Source organism: Oryctolagus cuniculus, chromosome X, assembly GCF_964237555.1.
Source record: "Oryctolagus cuniculus chromosome X, mOryCun1.1, whole genome shotgun sequence".
In the NCBI taxonomy this organism is placed as follows: Eukaryota; Metazoa; Chordata; class Mammalia; order Lagomorpha; family Leporidae; genus Oryctolagus; species Oryctolagus cuniculus.
Window position 1 is genome coordinate 97944826 of NC_091453.1, and position 21254 is coordinate 97966079.

The 21254-nt window shown below is 41.0% G+C and overlaps 1 protein-coding gene across 2 annotated transcripts; it reads left to right on the forward strand.

Annotated features, from left to right (window-relative positions):
• The first annotated feature begins 13024 nt into the window (after window positions 1–13024).
• Window positions 13025–21194, forward strand: ZBTB33 (zinc finger and BTB domain containing 33). 2 transcript variants are annotated; one of them, XM_002720400.5, is made up of 2 exons: window positions 13025–13342; window positions 16011–21194. In XM_002720400.5, the coding sequence occupies exon 2, from the start codon at window positions 16012–16014 to the stop codon at window positions 18022–18024; it is 2013 nt and encodes a 670-aa protein (XP_002720446.1). In that variant the 5' UTR covers window positions 13025–13342; window position 16011; the 3' UTR covers window positions 18025–21194. The 2 variants fall into 2 exon arrangements, with proteins under 2 accessions (XP_002720446.1, XP_069922928.1); XM_070066827.1 differs by lacking the exon at window positions 13025–13342 and adding an exon at window positions 13374–13578.
• The last annotated feature ends 60 nt before the right edge of the window (window positions 21195–21254 follow it).

Consider the following 21254-nt stretch of genomic DNA (forward strand, 5'->3'; position numbering starts at 1 on the left):
AAATAAGGATGATGACAATTGTGGTTGTACATGTAAAAATAGGATAAATCAAGTACAGTGTCAAGCATAGGACCCATGCTTAGAAGCTAGTGTGAATACTCAGGAGATTAACACATTCTAGGTCATTAGTAAAATACTTCTTGAAGAACTGCAGAGCCTTCAACCTAGGGAAGTTTGACTACTGATACAATTGAATCCCCCTGTTATATTGGTCTTCTTTAGATTAGATATTCATGCAGAGGAAGGATCAAAAATCTTAAAATAGGAAAATGAAGGCGAGAAGTCAGGCAGGGAGAGAAGGCGTACAGTGTTAAAATATGCAGTTTGGGAATTTCCAAAATGATTAAATATAATGTAAATCCTGTTAACTAGGATGCTAGGTGGACAATGAGATTGAATCAACAAAGTTGCCATGTTTTGTGTTATAATTTCTAGGCATTACAGAAAACGTCCTTTTTGCGTCCTCACCCCCATACCATTTTTGATCTTATGCTAAAATGCTTAGTTTCACTTTCTTGACTTTGGAACTGGTTATGGGAATTGGGTCTCCTACTTGAGGATAGATAGCAGAGCAACATCAGGCTCTGTGCAAAATTCTTTTTTGTTTTTTTTTTTTAATTTTTGACAGGCAGAGTGGACAGTGAGAGAGAGAGACAGAGAAAGAAAGGTCTTCCTTTTGCCGTTGGTTCACCCTCCAATGGCCGCCGCTGCAGCCGGCGCACGGCGCTGATCCGATGGCAGGAGCCAGGAGCCAGGTGCTTTTCCTGGTCTCCCATGGGGTGCAGGGCCCAAGCACCTGGGCCATCCTCCACTGCACTCCCTGGCCATAGCAGAGAGCTGGCCTGGAAGAGGGGCAACCGGGACAGAATCCGGCGCCCTGACCGGGACTAGAACCCGATGTGCCGGCGCCGCAAGGTGGAGGATTAGCCTATTGAGCCACGGCGCTGGCTTATGTGCAAAATTCTGAATCTGCAGCTAAACAGAGTTAGCTGGAGGGTGGAGGTATATTGGAATATATAGAATTGATGATGGTATACCTCTTCCCCTCCAAATGATTGGTTAGGCAGAAATTTTGAGTTTTAATGAATTTGAGCCTAGTTAGGCTAAACTTTCCTTAGCATTAAAGGCTAAACTACCAGGGCAGAGCTTCAGAAATTCTTGTGTCCCAGCACAACAAGTCATAACCTCCTCAGCTGTATGACCTTGCCATTGGATCTTTTAAATTCTCACGAGGTTTTGGAAAATAAATTATCCCTTAATCATGCTTGAAGGAAACCATCTATCTGCAAAACCAACATGTGGTCAGGTATTTGGTGCAGCAGTTGGGATTCTGCTTGGGATACTCTTATCTCATATTGGAATGCCTGGGTTCAAGTCCAGTGCTGCTCTAAATTCCAGCTTTCTGTTGATGCATACTTTCGGAGGCAGCTTGGGTCTGCACCACCCATGTTCTGGGCTCCTAGCTTCAGCCCACCCCAGGCTCAGCTATTGTGGGCATCTGGGGAGAGACACAGCAGATGGAATATATTGCTTACTTTGTCTATCTCTGTCTCTGTGTGTCTCTGTTTTCCAAATAAAAATTAGTTAAATAAAAAAACCTCCTATTTAAAACAAATAAATAAAAATTCAACATGATCCTATTAGTTAGTTAATTCAGAATGAAGATATTTTCCTCCTTTACTATGATACAGTTAGTGCTCAACAGACAACACTTTTGATATCATATTCTGCAGCAGACACCAACTGGGTATCTTACAATTTTTTGAAAAAGATTTATTTATTTTAAAGTCAGAGAGAGAGAGAGAGAGAGAGAGAGAGATCTTCTATATCCTGTTCATTCCCCAGATGGCTGCAACTGCCAGGGCTGGGCCAGGCTGAAGTCAGGAGCCAGGAGCTTCATCTGGGTCTCCCACGTGGGTAACAGGGTGGCAAATACTTGGGACATTTTCCATTGCTTTTCCCTGGCCATTAGTAGGGATCTGGATCAGAAGTGGAGCAGCCAGGACACAAATCGGCACACATATAGGATGCCATCATTGCAGGCAGTGGCATTACCCCTTATGCCACAACACCATCCTCAGTATCCTATAATTTAATTCAATTCTGACCTGAAGATAGCATCTTATTCCACAGATTAAGGGTTCAGCCACACAAGACTGACCTCCCTCCTACTTCAGATGCCAGTCACATATAGTAAGTTGCCACCTATACTTTTGGCTGACTGGCAATAAATACAGGGTTCCCATGACCCATTCCTCAGTTTCAATTAATTTGCTAGAGTGGCTCACAAGATGTAGAGAGGCACTTACTTGGGTTCACCAATTTATTATAAGAGATGTTACAAAGGATACAGATGAACTGCCAGATGGAAGAGATACATAGAGTACAGCATGACGGAAGAGATGTGAAGTTTCTATGCATCTCTCAAGCACCTCCAAGTGTTCAACAATCTGGAAGCTCCTCAAACATGGTTCAAGTTTTTACAGAACTCAACTCTTGCCACCTTTGCCTTTCCTAGAAGTTAGTGGGTGTGACTGAAAGTTTCAAACTTCCAGTCTTCTAATGACCCAGTCTTTTAGGTGACCAGTCCCATCCTGGGCTTCCTAGGGTCTCCAACCTAGATCACGTGGTTAGCATAAACTCACATGTGATTTTTTAAAAAGGGTATGCTCATTACGAATAACAAAAGACATTCTTATCACTCAGAAAAAGTCAAGGATTTTAAGAACTCTGTGACAGGAAACAGGAACAAAGACCAAATAAACTTTTATACCACCAGACTGTTTCCCTCAGTATGATGAAAAGAGTCCAGTTTTTACAGCACTGAGCTTTTGCCATGACCAGGGTGACAACTGGAGGGGGCAGAGCAGTTGAGTGGGTGATGGTTAGCTGTTAGAATACCAACATTTCTTTATAATTTTACCAGGTATAGCATTAATAGCAAGTGCACCATGCAATTTATTAGTTATACTTGCATCCAAGACCTAGAAAAAAAGCAGGAAAGACAGTAAAATTAGGAGGACACAAACAAAGCTTCGTCCAGAGCTTGACAAATATTCCTTGATCTTTAAGGGTTAACTAAAATGAGGGGTGCAATGTTAACTTTCCTATGATATTTTAACAATAAGGTGATAACTTCTCCTGTTGTGATTCAAAATCTCAATGGCATATAGATTTGTGTGCTGTGTTTTCTATTAAGACACTAACTGTTTGATATATAAAATCAATCATTTTCTCCTCCTGAAAGTCTGGTTTAAAAATCTGAGGACCACGCAGAAAAGATGTCAAAAGGCTTTAGTTTTCAGAAATACGCCTCCTACTGTCATGGAACCCTATCATCATAATCTTGGAGGGGCCCTATAATGTCACTCTGTCCTGGAGCCCAATTTGGTTCTTCTGGCATTACTGTAGTCCAGAATGCCCAGGCAACTATTCATGTCATTCTTGCCTTGTCTGCTCTTGCTTCCTTTGCCTGTGCCTTCCTTTGGCTTGGTTTTAGCATGGTCCCCTGTCGTCGGCATTCATCTTATAGGCCCCATTGTCTAAAGTCTATTTTTTATGACTTTTCCAAAGTGTTTTTCTGCCAGATTCAAATTCTGTACAGCACATCATCAATCACAGTTTACTAAATTTCTGTTCGATGAATAAACAAAAAGTCAGTGTTATCAGAATACCCCTTAGGCCCCTGCACCCATGTTGGAGACCCAGAAGAGGCTCCTGGCTCCTGGCTTCGGATTGGTGCAGCTCCAGCCGCTGCAGCCAACTGGAGAGGGAACCAGTGGATGGAAGGCCTCTCTCTCTCTCTCTCTGCATCTCTTTCTCTCTCCGTGTAACCTTGACTCTCAAATAAATAAATCTAAAAAAGTCATTATATCCTGTTTTATGGTTCATATTTTATATTTTTAATAAAAAATGTTAATTCTCTGTATATTTCTTTTATGCAATGGGTGGTGTGTGGCTATGAGTTGCTAAGGAAAAGCCATTTAAACAGAATTTCAAGGAAGCCTCATTTCCTGAGGTGACATTCCTAAGTCACCATAAATAAGCCCTGCACATCTCATATACGTACAAGTACAAAATAGGAGCAGGGTAAGTTCCTAGAATGCAAACAGTATGTTTCAAGACAGGGCCAATCTCCATTTATATCATGCACAACCCTGGATTCTAAGAAATCTTCCTAGGAAGCTACCCATAGGGCTTAATGGGAAAGTGACAGGCAAACATCCATGTGGTGTATCCTCTTTCTGTGGAAGACATGGGGAAATAGGAGCTATTCTGGTCTCAAAGTCTTGCTGAGTCAAAGGAAACACAAGACATGATTCCATCAAAGCCAGGGTGAGGCTGTTCTCCCTCTTCTGCCCCAATTCCAAGCCCATGAGGTATAGAATTGCACATTTTCCAGCCCAGAAGTTGACAATCATGCATTCAAATGGATTTTGTATCATTTAACCTCCTTGAGAAGACCCTGGTTGCTGACAAACACTAAAATGAAATGTTTTAGTTTACTGCTACTGGAAGCTATAGGAAGGAGATCATCCTCCCATTATTATTCTAGATAAATTGATTCTTGAAAAGAAGCAGTCAGACCTTGGCTTTCTTCATGCTGTCTTCCTCATGTAAAACTATGAAACTAGAAAACAACAGAAATTTTTAAAATGGAGTGGGATGAGAATTGAGGAATTATTATTAAATTTGTTAAGTATGATAATGGTACTGAGGTTATGCTTTTTTTAAGTCTATCTTTTTGAGAGAAATGCTAAATTATTTATAAATGAAATGATACCTGGGATTGGTTTGAAAATTACTGAAGAACATAGGGAACCTCCCACAAATAGATAATTATTCAAGCTGGTTGTTGTATGCATGGGGGATCATTACACCATTCTCTATTTTTATATACATTTAATCTTTGCCATAACACAAATGAAAGGAAAAAAATCTGGTCATCTGTATTTCTTCTTTTCCTTTCTCTTGGGTTTCTTTCTTCTCCTTCTTTTATTTTCATCTGCAAATTAAAATATACTATAATTGAAAAAATCTACCTCTAACATTTCAATATATTTGAATAAACAAATATGCTTTTGTTGTCCCATTAGTTGCTCTAGAGTAATTAATTTATTCAAATACGAACTGCCACTAGTCAGGAATTTTGTCAGGCACTGGGAACATGGAAATTAAAGTCAGACTAGATAGTAGATAACATAGGGAATTATCATTAATTTATTTAGTGAGTTAATGCTCACTGTGGTTAAGTAGGAAAGTGCCATTTTCGAAGAAATGAAGGAGCCAGTGTTGTAGCAATGCCAGCAGCTCATATCAGAGTGCCAGTTCAAGTCTCAGGTGCTCTGCTTCTGATACAGCTTTCTGTTAACGTGCCTCGGTGGCAGTGGAAGATGACCTTTTTCCTGGCTTTGGTTTGGCCCAGCCCCGGCCATTGCAGCCATTTGGGGAATGCACTAGCAAATGGAAGATATTTCTCTCTCTCTCTCACTCCCTACCCCCTGCCGTGGCCTCTCTGCCTTTCAAAAAAAAATGAAAATGAATAAAATTTCAAAATATTGCTCCCTGTCTCTCAAACCATTATATTACAAAAAAGGAAAAAAAAAATGATGTCCTGGGGCCGCTGTTGTAGCACAACAGGTTAAGCCAACACTTGCACTGCAAGCATCTCATAGCAGAGTGCCAGTTTGAGACCTGACTGCCCCACTTGCTTTTTTTAAAGATTTTTATTTATTTATTTGAGAGGTAGAGTTACAGACAGTGAGAAGGAGAGACAGAAAGGTCTTCCGTCCATTGGTTCACTCCCTAAATGGTTGCAATGGCCAGCGATGCACCAATCTGAAGTCAGAAGCCAGGAGCTTCTTCCTGGTCTCCCATGTGGGTGCAGGGGCCCAAGGATTTGGGTCATCCTCCACTGCTTTCCCAGGCCACTGCAGAGAGCTGGACTGGAAGAGGAGCAGCCAGGATTAGAACCGGCGCTCACGTGGGATGCCTGCACCGCAGGCGGAGGATTAACCTACTACGCCATGGCACCGGCCCCTGACTACTCCACTTCCAATCCAGCTTCCTGTTAATATGCCTAGAAAGATATTGGGATATGACCCAAATATTTTGCCTCCTGATACCTATATGGGAGTCCCAGATGCAGTTCCAGATTCCTGGCTTTCACCTGGCCTAGACCTGGCTGCTGCAGCCACTTGGGAAGTGAACCAGTGGATGGAAGATACGTTCCTCTCTGTGTCTCTCTCTGTCTTTGTCACTCTGCCTTAAAAATAAATAAAATATATCATTAAAAAATATAAGGAATCATACAGAGAACTATTTGGCATCAAAGTGTGATTACAGTTATAATTTATTTTGAATGCTAGAATAATTCAGGTATTGCCTAGAAAATTATTTTTAGAGTTCCTTTCAATTCCAATCCTGAATTCAGTTCCTCTGAGCATTTTCCAAAGCTATCTATAAGAACAAATTTCAGATAATAATGCTTTATCATCATGTCACAAATTAGAGTATTATCTGTCAAGCACATTGTCTCAACTCTACCTAACATACACACACAAATAGAGAAGAGGAAAAAAGACACATATGAATAACACAAAAGAGAAAATAAATAAACAAAAAGCATTTAGCTGCTGATAGTACTGGATATAGGAAAACTATGGTTTTTTTTTTATTTCTTTGAAAGGAAAAGTTAGAGAGAGAGAGAAATACAGAGATCTTCCATCCACTGGGTCACTCTCCAAATGGTTGCAACAACCAGGGCTAGCCAGGAGAAAGCCAGGAGCCAGGAGCTTCATTCAGATCTTCCAAGTAGGTGCAGGGACCCAAACACTTGGGCCATCCTCTGCTGCTTTCCCAGGCAAATCAACAGGGAGCCGGATCAGAAATGGAGCAGCTGGAACTCGACCTAGCACCAATGTGCGATGCAGGAATCGCAGGTGACAACAACCTACTACACCAAAATGCTGGCCCCTAGAAAACTAATTTTAAAAAGGAATGATGCTGAAATCCATATGGAGGCACAGGAGACCTCAAATAGCTAAAGCGATCTTGTACAACAAAAACAAAGCCGGAGGCATCACAATACCAGATTTCAGGACATACTACAGGGCAGTTGTAATCAAAACAGCATGGTACTGGTACAGAAACAGATGGATAGACCAACGGAACAGAATAGAAACACAAGAAATCAATCCAAACATCTACAGCCAACTCATATTTGATCCAGGACCCAATACCACTCCCTGGAGCAAGGGCAGCTGGGAAAACTGGATTTCCATGTGTAGAAGCATGAAGCAAGACCCCTACTTCACACCTTACACAAAAATCCACTCAACATGGATTAAAGACCTAAATCTATTATCTGACACCATCAAGTTATTAGAGAACATTGGAGAAACCCTGCAAGATATTGGCACTGGCAAAGACTTCTTGGAAAAGACCCCAGAATCACAAGCAGTCAAAGCCAAAATTAACATTTGGGATTGCATCAAATGGAGAAGTTTCTGTACTTCAAACGAAACAGTCAGGAAAGTGAAGAGGCAACCAACAGAATGGGGAAAATATTTGCAAACTATGCAACAGATAAAGGGTTAATCACCAGAATCTACAAAGAGATCAAGAAGCTCCACAACAACAAACAAACAACCCACTTCAGAGATGGGCCAAGGACCTCAATAGACATTTTTTGGAAGAGGAAATACAAATGGCCAACAGGCACATGAAAAAATGTTCAAGATCACTAGCAATCAGGGAAATGCAAATCAAAACCACAGTCAGGTTTCACCTCACCCTGGTTAGAATGGCTCACATTCAGAAATCTACCAACAACAGATGCTGACGAGGATGTGGGGAAAAAGGGACACTAACCCACTGTTGGTGGGAATGCAAACTGGTTAAGCCACTATGAAAGTCAGTCTGGAGATTCCTCAGAAACCTGAATATAACCCTACCATACAACCCAGCCATCCCACTCCTTGGAATTTACCCAAACGAAATTAAATTGGCAAACAAAAAAGCAGTCTGCACCTTAATGTTCATTGTGGCTCAATTCACAGTAGCTAAGACCTGGAATCAACCTAAATGCCCATCAGCAGTAGACTGGATAAAGAAATTATGGGGCCGGCACCGCGGCTCACTAGGCTGATCCTCTGCCTTGCGGCACCAGCACTCCGGGTTCTAGTCCCAGTTGGGGCGCCGGATTCTGTCCCAGTTGCCCCTCTTCCAGGCCAGCTCTCTGCTGTGGCCAGGGAGTGCAGTGGAGGATGGCCCAAGTACTTGGGCCCTGCACCCCATGGGAGACCAGGATAAGTACTTGGCTCCTGCCATTGGATCAGCGTGGTGCGCCGGCCACAACACGTCGGCCGTGGCGGCCATTGGAGGGTGAACCAACGGCAATGGAAGACCTTTCTCTCTGTCTCTCTCTCTCTCTCTCACTGTCCACTCTGCCTGTCAAAAAAAAAAAAATTATGGGATATGTACTCTATAGAATACTATACAGCAGTAAAAAGAAATGAAATCTGGTCATTTGCAACAAAATGGAGGAATCTAGAAAACATCATGCTGAGTGAAATAAGCCAGTCCCAAAGGGACAAATACCATATGTTCTCCCTGATTGGTGACAACTAACTGAGCACCAAAAAGGAAACCTGTTGAAGTGAAATGGACACTATGAGAAATGGTGACTTGATCAGCCCTTGCCGTGACTGTTGATGAGCAACTTAATACTTTATCCCTTTTAGAATTTTTTTTGTTCTTCTTAATACTATTAGTTGAACTCTGTAATTAACACACAATTATTATTAAGTGTTGAAACTTAACTGAAAAGTGATCCCTGTTAAATATGAGAGTGGGAATAAGAGAGGGAAGAGATGTGCAATTTGGGACATGCTCAATCGGACTTGCCCCAAATGGTAGAGTTAGAAATGTGCCAGGGGATTCCAATACAATCCCATCAAGGTGGCATGTACCAATGCCATCTCACTAGTCCCAGTGATCGATTTCTGTTCACAATTGATCATAATGATAGGACTAAGAACCAAAGGGATCACATAAACAAGAATAGTGTCTGCAAATACTAGCTGATAGAATCAAAAAGGGAGAGAATGATCCAACATGGGAAGTGAGATGCACAGCACACTCATAGAATGGCAGATGTCCTAAACAGCACTCTGGCCTCAGAATCAGCCCTTAAGGCATTCGGATCTAGCTGAAAAGCCCATGAGAGTATTTCAGGCATGGAAAGCCAAGACACTCTGGAAAAAAAAAAAGAAGACCTAAATGAAGGATCTCTGTGAGTGAGATCCCAGTGGAAAGAACGGGTCATCAAAGAAGGAGGTACCTTTCTCTGAAGGGAGGAGAGAACTTCCACTTTGACTAGGACCTTGTTTAAATAAGATTGAAGTGGGTGAACTCAAAAGGCTTCTATAGCCTTGGCAACTCATGACAAGAGCCTAAGGTGATTACTGATGCCATAAAAAGAGTGTCAAATTGTTAAGTCAACAACAGGAGTCACTGTGCACTTACTCCTCATGTAGGATCTCTATCCTTAATGTGTTCTACAATGTGAATTAATGCTATAAGTAGTACTCAAACAGTATTTTACACTTTATGTTTCTGTGTGGGTGCAAACTGTTGAAACCTTTACTTAATTTATACTAAATTGTTCTTCTGTATATAAAGATAATTGAAAATGAATCTTGATGTGAATGGAATGGGAGAGGAAGCGGGAGATGGGAGGGTTGAGGGTGGAAGGGAAGTTATGGGGGGGGAGGAAGCTACTGTAATCCATAAACTGTACTTTGGAAATTTATATTTATTAAATTAAAGTTTAAAAAATGTAAAAAAAAAAAGTAGGTTGCTCAAATGAGAGTGTCTTTCTTTGATCAGCTCCCACAGCCTGCCTGGTGTGGCAATGACCATCTCTGGATGGCAATTCAGCATCCTCTGCTGTTTCTGCATAGAATCTTCACCAACCAAAATAGCAGTTTTAATTCCTGTAAACTTGGCCACTGCATCAATGTGCATGACTACTTTCTATTAAAGACAGGATAATCGCCCCTGTTGTACTTCCTCTCTTCTTTCCCACCACTTATAACATTTGTTCCTTATATTATAAGGCTTTTCACTTACTATTTGAGAAAGAGAGGAAGTCAAGGAGGCCCCTCTCATCAAGAAAGCTGACAAAGCATTCAGAGTTAAGCATGCTATTCTCTTGTTGGACATAAACTCACAGAGCACCAACCTAAGACAAAGCCACTTAGAGGCTGACTCAGTGAGACAAAACAAGACTAGTTTGTAATTTTGTCAAAGAACAGATAAATACATGATCACCGTGACACCCAAAAAACATCAAACTCCCGCTCTCTTAGCCAAGATGGGTGACTGCCACTTTGCCAATTACAGCTTTATTCTCACCCTAGTCTGCTCTCCCTATGGGTTAAGATTGAGCTGGACAATCATGCAATTGGCCCTGCTTTCTGATAACAAGTGGGTTGGAGTTCATTCATGCTTTCTTAAATCCCCCTTCAAAATACTCAAATACCATAATAAGATCTTTCTAACATCCTGTTACTGAGACACATCAGTTCGCTATGTTGATATAGGTTTTTGTCTTTGGATTTATATCTGAAAGGGAGAGGGAGAGAGAGAGAGAGAGAGAGAGGGAGAGAGAGAGAGAGAAAGAGAGAGAAAGAGAGAGAGAGAGAGAGAGAATACCTTCCATCTTCTGGTTCACTCCAAATGTCTGCAACAGCCAGGTCTGGGTGAAGTGGAAGCCAGGAACCAGGAACTCCATCCTGGTCTCCCACACAGGTGGCAGGGGCTCAAGTACTTGGGTCATATTCTGCTGCTTTTCCCAGGCCATTAGCAGGGAGCTGGATTAGAAGTGGAGCAGCGGGGACTTGAAATGGTGCCCACATGGGATGCTGGCGTCATAGGTGGCAGCTTTACCTACTATGCCACAACACCAGCCCCATAGATTCTTTAAAATCTGTTAGTTGGGGGGCAGGTGTTTGGCCTAGTAGTTCAGGCACTTTGTGGGAAGCCTGCATCCCATATAAGTGCTCAGGTTCTAGTTCCAGCTTCCTGCTAATGTACACCCCAGGAGGAAGCAGGTGATGTTATGGTTCAAGTAACCAGGCCCCTGCTACTCACATGGGAGACCTAGGTTGAGTTCCCATCTCCCAGCTTTGGACCAGCCCTGCCTTAGCAGTTGTGGTTATTTGAGATGTTAATCAGGGATGCCCATCTGATGACATCCATATAATTTGTTTCACTCTGGAATATACTGAGACATTTTCAGCAAGATTTTTGAAGGCAAGAAGCATAAGAATTTCAAGTGACATAAATAGGCACAAATTCAAGTTTTTGGAAACTAAAGCAATATTGTTGCAAGACAATGAAAAATTTCCACATAAACAGGGACAGTAAGTGCATTGAGATTTTTTTTTTTTTTAGTGCATTGAGATTTATTAAAAGGTCCTGCCATAGCAGTCAGGAGGGGAACTCCAAGGGAGGAGTTGCCCATAGAACCTGCAAGTGCTGGCTCTTTTATAAACAAATAGATTCTCTGATTGGTCTCTTTCTGAGGAGTACAACTTAACCATTCAAGAGGCCAGAATAGATCAATCAACAGGTAAGGATTAGCAACTATGTCTTAGCCTGCTTTTTCACTCACCCCTCCAGCAATTCCAGGTGAGACTCCAAATATGCTGCAGGAGTTATGGAGTCAGTGTTACAGGAGCAATGGCAGGAGCAGTCTACAACTCCTAGTCACTTAGGTCTTCATCTTGTCTTGAGATATATGGCAAGTTCTTCTTGCTGGATTCTTCTGGGGGTAGCACAGCACTTTGTGTTGGGCAGCACAGCTCTCTCCTCTCTGCCAGGTTGGTGGACTTCTGCCACCTTTTGAGCTGCTGCTTCTCTTCTGTGCTGAGTTAGTGAGTGACATTCTCTCTCCCTGGCAGCCAGGGAGGTCTGTCATGGAGGGCTGCCTGCTCAACATTGCCATTGCCTAACTTGGACTTTTATGTGTTTCTAAAGCAGGAAGTTCTTCCTGATTGATCAATTTATGTGCTAATGAGGCATGCTACACGAATAAGAGAACTGACATTGGAGTAACCTTTTTTGCATGGAAGTGTGCATAGTTCTCAGTCTGGTCTGTGAAGCCACTCAAGTTTTCATTGTAAATGTTTCCCCTGTCTCCCATGTCCCCCTCCCTCAGGGCTCCAAGAAAATTGCACTGTGTTTTTTCTTTGATCTTTTTCTTTCCTTTCTGGGGGCCCCTGCAATCCCCAATATTATACATATTTTTAGGAAGAAAATGAAGTTAGTGAATGGCTTTAATAGTTGCAGATGAAAATTACTATTTGCCTCTTTATTTGGGTATGATCTATAAAGAACCTAAAGAGAAATATTCTGCCCTCCACTCACTTATCCTGTTGCTTGATTCAACATGGTACTGAGCTACAGTGTATTGCCAAGTTTTTTAAAATTCTGCAACTCACAACTTCTGGTTAAAGTCCTGGCTGCTCCACTTCCGACCCAGCTCCCTGCTGGTGAACCTGGGAATGCAGCAGCAGATGGCCCAAGTCATTAGTCCTCTGCCACCATGTGGAAGACTCAAGTGGAGTTCCTAGTGAACTCCTAGCTACCCCCTGCCCCTCACCTCCCCACACCCCTGCAGCTATCTGGGGAGTGAACCAGCGGATGGAAGATCTGTTTGCCTCTTCCCTCTCCTCTATGTAATGCTTCCCTTCAAATAAATAAGTACATCTTTGAAAATAGTAAAATTAAGATGATTTATCATATAATAGGCTAATAAAGCATATTCAAAGTTGCAGTTATAGTCTCTAAAATTTGTTATTCCCTAGAAGTATATACTGAATTTAAAGGAAACTGACTTGCTTCCTTTCCACCCCAACAGTTCTGACTGAATTACCCGATCTTTCCCTTTGCTTTTTCCCACCCTTTCGCTCTCCGGAAATAGCCGAACACTTCTAGAGCTTCCCAGTCTCTCTCCGCCCCCTTACGGAAAAAGCCGAGGCAGAGTAGGGCGCCTAGGGTTCCGGCCCTTCCGGACAGCCACGGACTGCACTCGGAAGAGGAGGGGCCATTGGGATTTAAGGCCTTCACCCTATCGCTGTGCCCTCTGTCGGCGGCGTGGGGCAGCTGTAGCAGCGGTGGCGGCAGGAGGCGGCAGCTGCGCGGACGTCGTCCAAGACTGGAGCGACGTTTAAAGGAGTAGGATCGCCGGGGAGTCCGGCTTCTTCTTGTTGGAGGCCTCCCACACTTCCGTGGCCGGAGGAGGAGAAGCGGCGGCGCCGGCGCCGGGAAGCAGGTAAGGACGCGGCCTCGATCCGGGGAGGGGGCGAGGGAGTGCGCTTGCCTCCTCTGTTCCTGGGCCGCGCCTGCGTTTGCGGTCGCCTTACTTGAACCAGGAAGCGACAGAGTCGGAGCCTCTGCTCCTCCGGTTCTTTGTTTGTGCGGGCTCGGAAATGAAGAAGGGGACGAACCGAGAGCGCCGCGGCGCCCTCCGATTCGTCGACAGGGGCCAAGGGGCTGTTTATGTCCCGGGTAGGCCCTGGGGCTGTGGGGAGCCCAACACCAAGACCTTCTGGGCTTTCCCCTCGTTCCTGTGCTTTCCTTTTTGGGCCCCTTTTTCTCTGCCTAGCCCCTACTTTGATTCGTAGCTTTTCTGCCAGGCCCACCTTCCCCTTTCGGCTCTTTCTCGGGGCATAACAATGCCGCCTGCTTCGCTTCATCCTGCAACCCCCCAACGCCGCACCCTGCTATTCGCCACTTTGTACTTTCCTTGGCACCCCTTATTCCTCCCGCCGTTTCAATCTGCCATTTGGATTTGCAAGACGCTAGCTTTTCACGTGCATTGGCTTTAAAAACCTCGGTTGCAGCCGGCAGGGTACAAATGGAGAGGACGGGGGTGGAACGAGAGAGATGGAGGGGAGGGAGGTGTTCAGCTGCTGCAGGGAACCGCGTGTCGGTTTGTTTCACTTCCTCGCGGCTGGCTTTTTTATCTCTTTTCCACCTTCACCAGCCCCTCCGAACCAGCCCTTGGTCAAGGATTTGTCTCAAGGAGTGGCTTTCCATAGGTCGCAAATTTTCAGGAAGGTGTGGGTTGCTAAGAGGAACTGGTGCTGTCCCTGGGCCCACCCTGACAAGGAGGAGGGGAACACGTAAACAAGATGAAACCAAGTCCTGGTGTCACCTGGACGCATACGTTTGACGCATTCCCACACTGGAAAAGCCCATTTGCAAATAGAAAAAATTGTGGATCAGCATTCAGAAAACCAGTCTCTACACTTAAAAGTGACTTCTGGCGAAACCCCGTATTTCGGGAGGCCTGATTGTTGGCACGCTGTCCAAAGGTCGCCCTTTCTGATGAATGCCTTTTTCATAACCTGAAATTTCTTGGTACTTTTAACAGGCAACACCTCCTAACAGATGATGTTTTAAATGCTTGATTTTTAGACTTTTTCTTGCTTTTAGTTCTTAAGCTCTAATTTTAAGAAATTTAAAAGGCATTTGATGCATTCTGTCTCCTATGTGTATCCAACTTAAGCACTGTGACAGTTCAAGTCTTTTGGTAACTTTAGAGAGAAATCATATTTACAAGAAATATTTATTTACTGATGGTGCTTATCAGCTAATTATTAGTATACTATATATACATATATGTATTTTTAATATGTGTGAGTGTTGGTTTTTTGATTCTGGCATTGTTATGGGGAATATCTTATGTGAAGTACAAAAAAAAATTGTATTTGGGGGGTGGGGCACCGCAATGTGATTTACTGACACCTCTGACTTTCTAGAATAATGTCTGCTCTATTGTATTTTCATTAAGTCAGTTGATGTGACTAAAGGTCTAATACACATAATTCTTTACCAACAAAATGGAATCTTTCATGTTTTCATGCAAATAGCCTTAGGAAATGGTAAACTTTCCTTTTCCTTTGTCTTTTTTTGAATAATAGCATCTGTTGACTTCTCTTGGCACTCTGTTTAACATTCTATGTCTAGAAATTGTAAAGGTGGAGAGGTGAGGGGAGGGGTCAAAGAGATGAAGAAAGAGGAAAGATGTTTAACAATTTTCAAGAATAGGCACTCCAAATTAAATAAGAGCAGAAATACGGGAAGTTGAGAGATAATTGTCAGTATTTGTAAATGTCTTTGGCTTCAGGGAGTAATTTTTGAATATGATCTTAAAGATAGGAGTAAAAATTTAGAAAGTGTATATCAGACTCATTGTTGGATACCAACCTTTTATTTACAGATGAACTTGTGCGTTCATGGTGAAGCTTTTCCTTAAAACACTTTTAAGATAAAAATTAACTTTTCATCTCTTCTTGAGGAGAAAACCCAAATTAGGGACTAAGAAAATTCTTATCTTTAAAAAGTAGTTATTGGAAATGTATGTATCTGGGATTCAAAGGAAGGTGACAATGAGATTATTGTTCCTATTGGCATAGTGTTTTAAAGGTAGCTTCAGAGGGTGGGTATTTTTGGTTAAGACGTCCCTCAGGATGCCTGTATCCCATATTGGAGTGCCTGGGTTTGAGTCCCAGCTCCACTCCTGATTCCTGCTGATGTGTACCAGCAGGTAATGGCTCAAGTACTTGGATCCATGCCACCCATGTGGGAGATGTGGATGGAGTTCCTGGCTCCTGACTTTGGTCTGGCCCAACCTCAGCTGTTGCATTTAAGGAAGTAAACCACCTGTCACTCTCTATATCTTTATCTCTGTATCTCTGTAAATTTTTAAAAAAATCATTCTCACTTGACTCTTCTTAGCAGGGATATGAGTTTTGATACGTGGTCTAAAAGCCAGCTTGTATGAACAATTTCTAAAAAAGCCAAAAAGTTATGCCACATTTCATTTAAAATCTGAATAAACTAATGATTTCATAGCTTAAATTCTGAATGATAAAGTGGTTTTGTTTTTTCTGCCTAATCCTCTCCCATCCTCTCTTCATCCTTTTCTCTTATAGGATGGAGAGTAGAAAACTGATTTCTGCTACAGACATCCAATATTCCGGCAGTCTTCTCAACACCTTGAATGAGCAACGTGGCCATGGCCTCTTCTGTGATGTTACTGTTATTGTGGAAGACCGAAAATTCCATGCCCACAGGAATATTCTTTCAGCTTCCAGTACATACTTCCATCAGCTTTTCTCCGTTGCTGGGCAAGTTGTTGAACTGAGTTTTATAAGAGCAGAGATCTTTGCCGAAATTCTTAATTATATCTATAGCTCTAAAATTGTGCGTGTTAGAGCAGATTTGCTTGATGAGTTAATTAAGTCAGGCCAGTTATTAGGAGTAAAATTTATAGCGGAGCTTGGTGTCCCATTGTCACAGGTTAAAAGCATCTCAGGTACAGCTCAAGATGGCAGTGCTGAAGCCATACCTCCTGGTTCTAATGATAAGAACCTTGTAATACAAAAATCAAAAGAGGAGGCCCAAGATAATGGGGCTACCATAATGCCTATTATAACAGAGTCTTTTTCATTATCTGCTGAAGATTATGAAATGAAAAAGATAATTGTTACTGATTCTGATGATGATGATGTCATTTTCTGCTCTGAGGTTTTGCCTGCAAAGGAGACCTTGTCAAATAACAATGCCGTGACACAGGTCCAGCCTAACCCAGGCCCTGTTGCTGTTTCAAATGCTGTACCTTGCACTAACAATAACTCTACCCCTTTAACAAATACAACACCTACTCAGAAATTTCCTACTCCTGTAAATCAGGCAACTTTGAGCCAAACACAGGGAAGTGAAAAATTGCTGGTGTCTTCAGCTCCAACACATCTGACTCCCAATATTATTGTGTTAAATCAGACACCACTTACTACACCACCAAATGTCAGTTCTTCACTTCCAAATCATACGTCCTCTTCAGTCAATTTACTTGTGCAGAATCAGCAGACCCCAAACAGTGCCGCTTTAACAGGAAAGAAGGCCAGTGAAGAGGAGGAGGAGGAAATAATAGATGATGATGATGACACTATTAGCTCCAGTCCAGACTCAGCAGTCAGTAATACATCTTTGGTCCCACAGGCTGATACCTCCCAAAATACCACTTTTGATGGATCGTTGGTACAGAAGATGCAGGTTCCTACACTTCTGCAAGAACCACTTTCCAATTCCTTAAATATTTCAGATATAATTACTAGATTCACTAATGACCGAGGCTTAGGATCAAAACATCTAATGGAGGGTCAGAAGATCATTACTTTAGACACAGCTACTGAAATTGAAGGCTTATCGAATGGTTGCAAGATTTATGCAAATATCGGTGAAGATACTTATGACATAGTGATCCCTGTCAAAGATGACCCAGATGAAGGAGAGTCCAAACCTGAGAATGAGACACCAAAAACATCTGGCAATGAAACAGCAAACAAACGTATGAAAGTAAAACATGATGATCACTATGAGTTAATAGTAGATGGAAGGGTCTATTATATCTGTATTGTTTGTAAAAGGTCATATGTCTGTCTGACAAGCTTGCGGAGACATTTTAACATTCATTCCTGGGAGAAGAAATATCCGTGCCGTTACTGTGAGAAGGTGTTTCCTCTTGCAGAATATCGCACGAAGCATGAAATTCATCACACGGGAGAGCGAAGGTATCAATGTTTGGCGTGTGGCAAATCTTTCATCAACTATCAGTTTATGTCTTCACACATAAAGTCAGTTCATAGTCAAGATCCTTCTGGGGACTCGAAGCTTTATCGTTTGCATCCATGCAAGTCTTTACAGATCAGACAATATTCCTACCTTTCTGATAGGTCAAGTACTGTGCCTGTAATGAAGGATGATGGTATTGGGTATAAAGTTGATGCTGGAAAAGAACCTCCTGTGGAAACCACATCTAATACTCAGAACAAGCCAATGACCTGGGAAGATATTTTCATTCAGCAGGAAAATGATTCAATTTTTAAACAGAATGTAACAGATGGCAGTACTGAGTTTGAATTTATAATACCAGAATCTTACTGAACTACTTTGAAATATCAGAAAGTTTTGATTTGGATACAGGGGCAGGGATTTCCAAAGACCTGTGAAACAAATTATGGCTAAAACAAGTTAATTTGATCTGCCATTTCATCTGAAGGTAGTCTAGTTTGATTATTTGTTGATAATTTTAGAAGCAAATTTTTCTGAAAGTTTGAGTAGAAATTGAGAAGTCCCCTTCCTCCAGTATCTGTTTATATATTTAGCATTCAGCTCATTTAAAAGAGACAAAAATTTTAAAGTGTGGAGAGATAGTTTCCTGAGTAGAATTTGAAGTGGTCTGAATGTTCTTTAAAAATAACTGGAGTTACTAGCATACCTAGTACATCTTATAACTTTCCCCTTCCATGTTAGCACTTTACTGCTGAAATAATTTTCTCAACATTGAAACTATAAATGGGTGTTGTGTCTTGTATCTGTCATAACAAGTAAAGAACTTCTAAAATTGTTCTGGAAGATTTCAGAATAAGTCTCCATTTGGTTGTTTATTCTGCTAGTTCAGTGGATAACAACCTCCTGCCACCCTCCTCCCATAAAAATGGCCAGAGTCTTGTCATCTGAAGAATAAATTAGTTTTAGCAGATTAGATTAGATTAATCCTTTTATTGCCAGTCTGTAAAAGACTTTGGTGGCTAGACCACTATATACCTCTGCAATGTGATCTCTGCAAAGCACAAAATGGAAAAAGACACTTCTGTAATACAGACAGGAGAAATTGAAAAGTTCTGTTGTCATACTTATATTTAATTCTGTGCTCTTACATGATAAAGACAAAATGAAACTGCAGATTACCTTTTTGCTCATAATGGTTAAAAATATTCTTGTGACATTTTTCAAATTTTGGATCTGAAAGCCACCAAATCTTTTAATTATGTATAAGTTTTATAAACAATGGATTCTACAGATGAGATGCTTATTTTGGGCAGGAGGTTACTGGCATATATTTTAAATGTTCGTATTACTTAGAATCTCCAGGAAGTTATCAATTTGACATAGTTGAAGCAGTAATATAGTATTTTTCTTTCCACAAGATCGTTTAGGTTTTTACCCCTACTAAAGTAAGTTCCATTCCATTTGCAAATTTCTACAATATTATAGCAATCAGAAACTACATATGGAATGTTATATAGGCTTGTCAATTCTCATTTATCTTGACAATAAATACCACCTTTCTTCCTTGTAAAATGACCCATATTTAAACATTTAGAAAATAAAGCTAAAACTTATTGAAGAGCTAGTACTAAAACGAAGCAGGTTGGAACAAATACTTAGCCTAGAATTTATAACAGAGTTAACTTGTTGAAATTCTGTAAATGAATGTTTTACAAGGGAAAAAATTAATAGAAAAAAATTGTTGTGTATAGTTATTAGTTATTTGTAACCTTAAATATTTCTTATTTCAGCATAGATATTTTCTTCTTACTATGTGTTTTAAAAAATAGTCTATCTTGACTTTGAACTTAAAGCTTTAATAATAATTTTTCATGTATACATCATTCTGATGGTAAGCTAGATTGAAAGATAATAGTTTCAGAGTTTTTTTACTTTGATAGCTGAGGAGATCAGGCATTGGTATTTGCAATAGTACAAGAAAAAAGATAAATAATCTTTTGCTTACCAAGGGGTAGAGTAATGCTCATATACCTGTTTTCTGTTCTGTGAGTCCAGGTCTTCAAAACATTTTGTAAAACTAATAACCCTTGGAAAACTTGGAAATTACCTTATAACTTAAAGAATCTGTGGTCTTTGAAGTCACAGTATATATTTCCTTTGTGTATAGATAACTGGTAATAGTACACTTTGACAACAGGGTGCACTCTGAAATGTTCTCAGTGGAAATATGTTTCATTAATGCTGTTTCACCAGTTAGACATAATTACTTCTGCCAGTGTGAACGATAATGATGCCAGCAGAATTTCCAGACCTCTCAGATTCCACTGCTAGGAAATTAAATTTGTCCTAATAATAGTTGACGGTTTCTACAAGCCTATTATGACAAACCAGGAATCAATTCTGTAATGGAAAAGTATTCTGAATAATATTTATAAGGTTATTTGCTGCAGCTGTACTCTGTGTAAATTTTGAATATGAAAGTTAAACTCTGCCCACTAAAGGTATTTTCTGGAGTTTTTTGGGAGGAGGAAAACTGGAAAATTAAATTGTAATTTTGCTAGAAGACTCTTAATTGCATGTATCTCAGGGTCTTCAGTTTTTCTAGAACTTATCCAAAGTTCAGAGTTTATGTGGAATACTCCTTTGGGGTGAACTTCAGTATTTATTGTAATTGAACTTGTAGCAAGATGCTGTTTAAAATTTGCCATGGGGTTTTTCTATTTTATACTCAGCTTTCTGGCTATTTGAGCTTTTCTTTCAAATTTGCATCAATGCTGAATTTCTGGTAAATATTCAGGATAGGAAGTTTGTTATATAAATAACAAAATGAAAATTCTCCAGAGTTAAAGACAGAGAGAGAAAGAGATCTTCTGTCTTCTGGTTCACTTCTGCTCCCCAGATGGCCAAAACCACCAGGGCTGAGCCAGGTAGAAGCCAGCAACCAGGAGTCAGGAGCTTCATCTGTGTCTCCCACATGGGTGCAGGGGCCTAACCAGTTGGGCCATCTTTTGCTGCTTTTCCCAGGCCATTTAGCAGGGAGCTGAATCAGAAGTGAAGCAGCCAGGGCACAAACCAGTGTCTATATGGGATGCTAGTATCACAGGTGGTGGCTTTACCTGCTACGCCATAATGCTCCCCCCCTCTTTTGTTCTTTTTTTTCCTTTTTCTTTCTTCCTTGTTTTTCTATTTTTTAAAGACTAAAATATATTTTAAGCAGTTATCATTTTGGTGTTGACATCCCCCATGTACAGCCCCTATGAGGAAATGTCATATTTTTTCCTGTGGTACCAAAAAATTTTAAAAAGGTAAACATTGAGCAAGGTATTGCCAAAGCATACATATTCTAAAGAATTAAATGCTAACTGAACACCACTGGCTTCCCCTCCTCTGTAAATCATATTAAATCTTGTTCATTTCCCCCAATACTGTTCATACTTGTACAATCTTCCTGTCATGACTTTAAGTTCTACTTTTCATGAACCATTACCTGATACTAGTTTATAGAGTTTCTTATGGCAAAAATAAAAATGTTTTCATTCTAATTTTTGAGTGCACTTTTATTTCAGAAATCACATAGGCTTTTATATTGTTTTTCAGGTTTT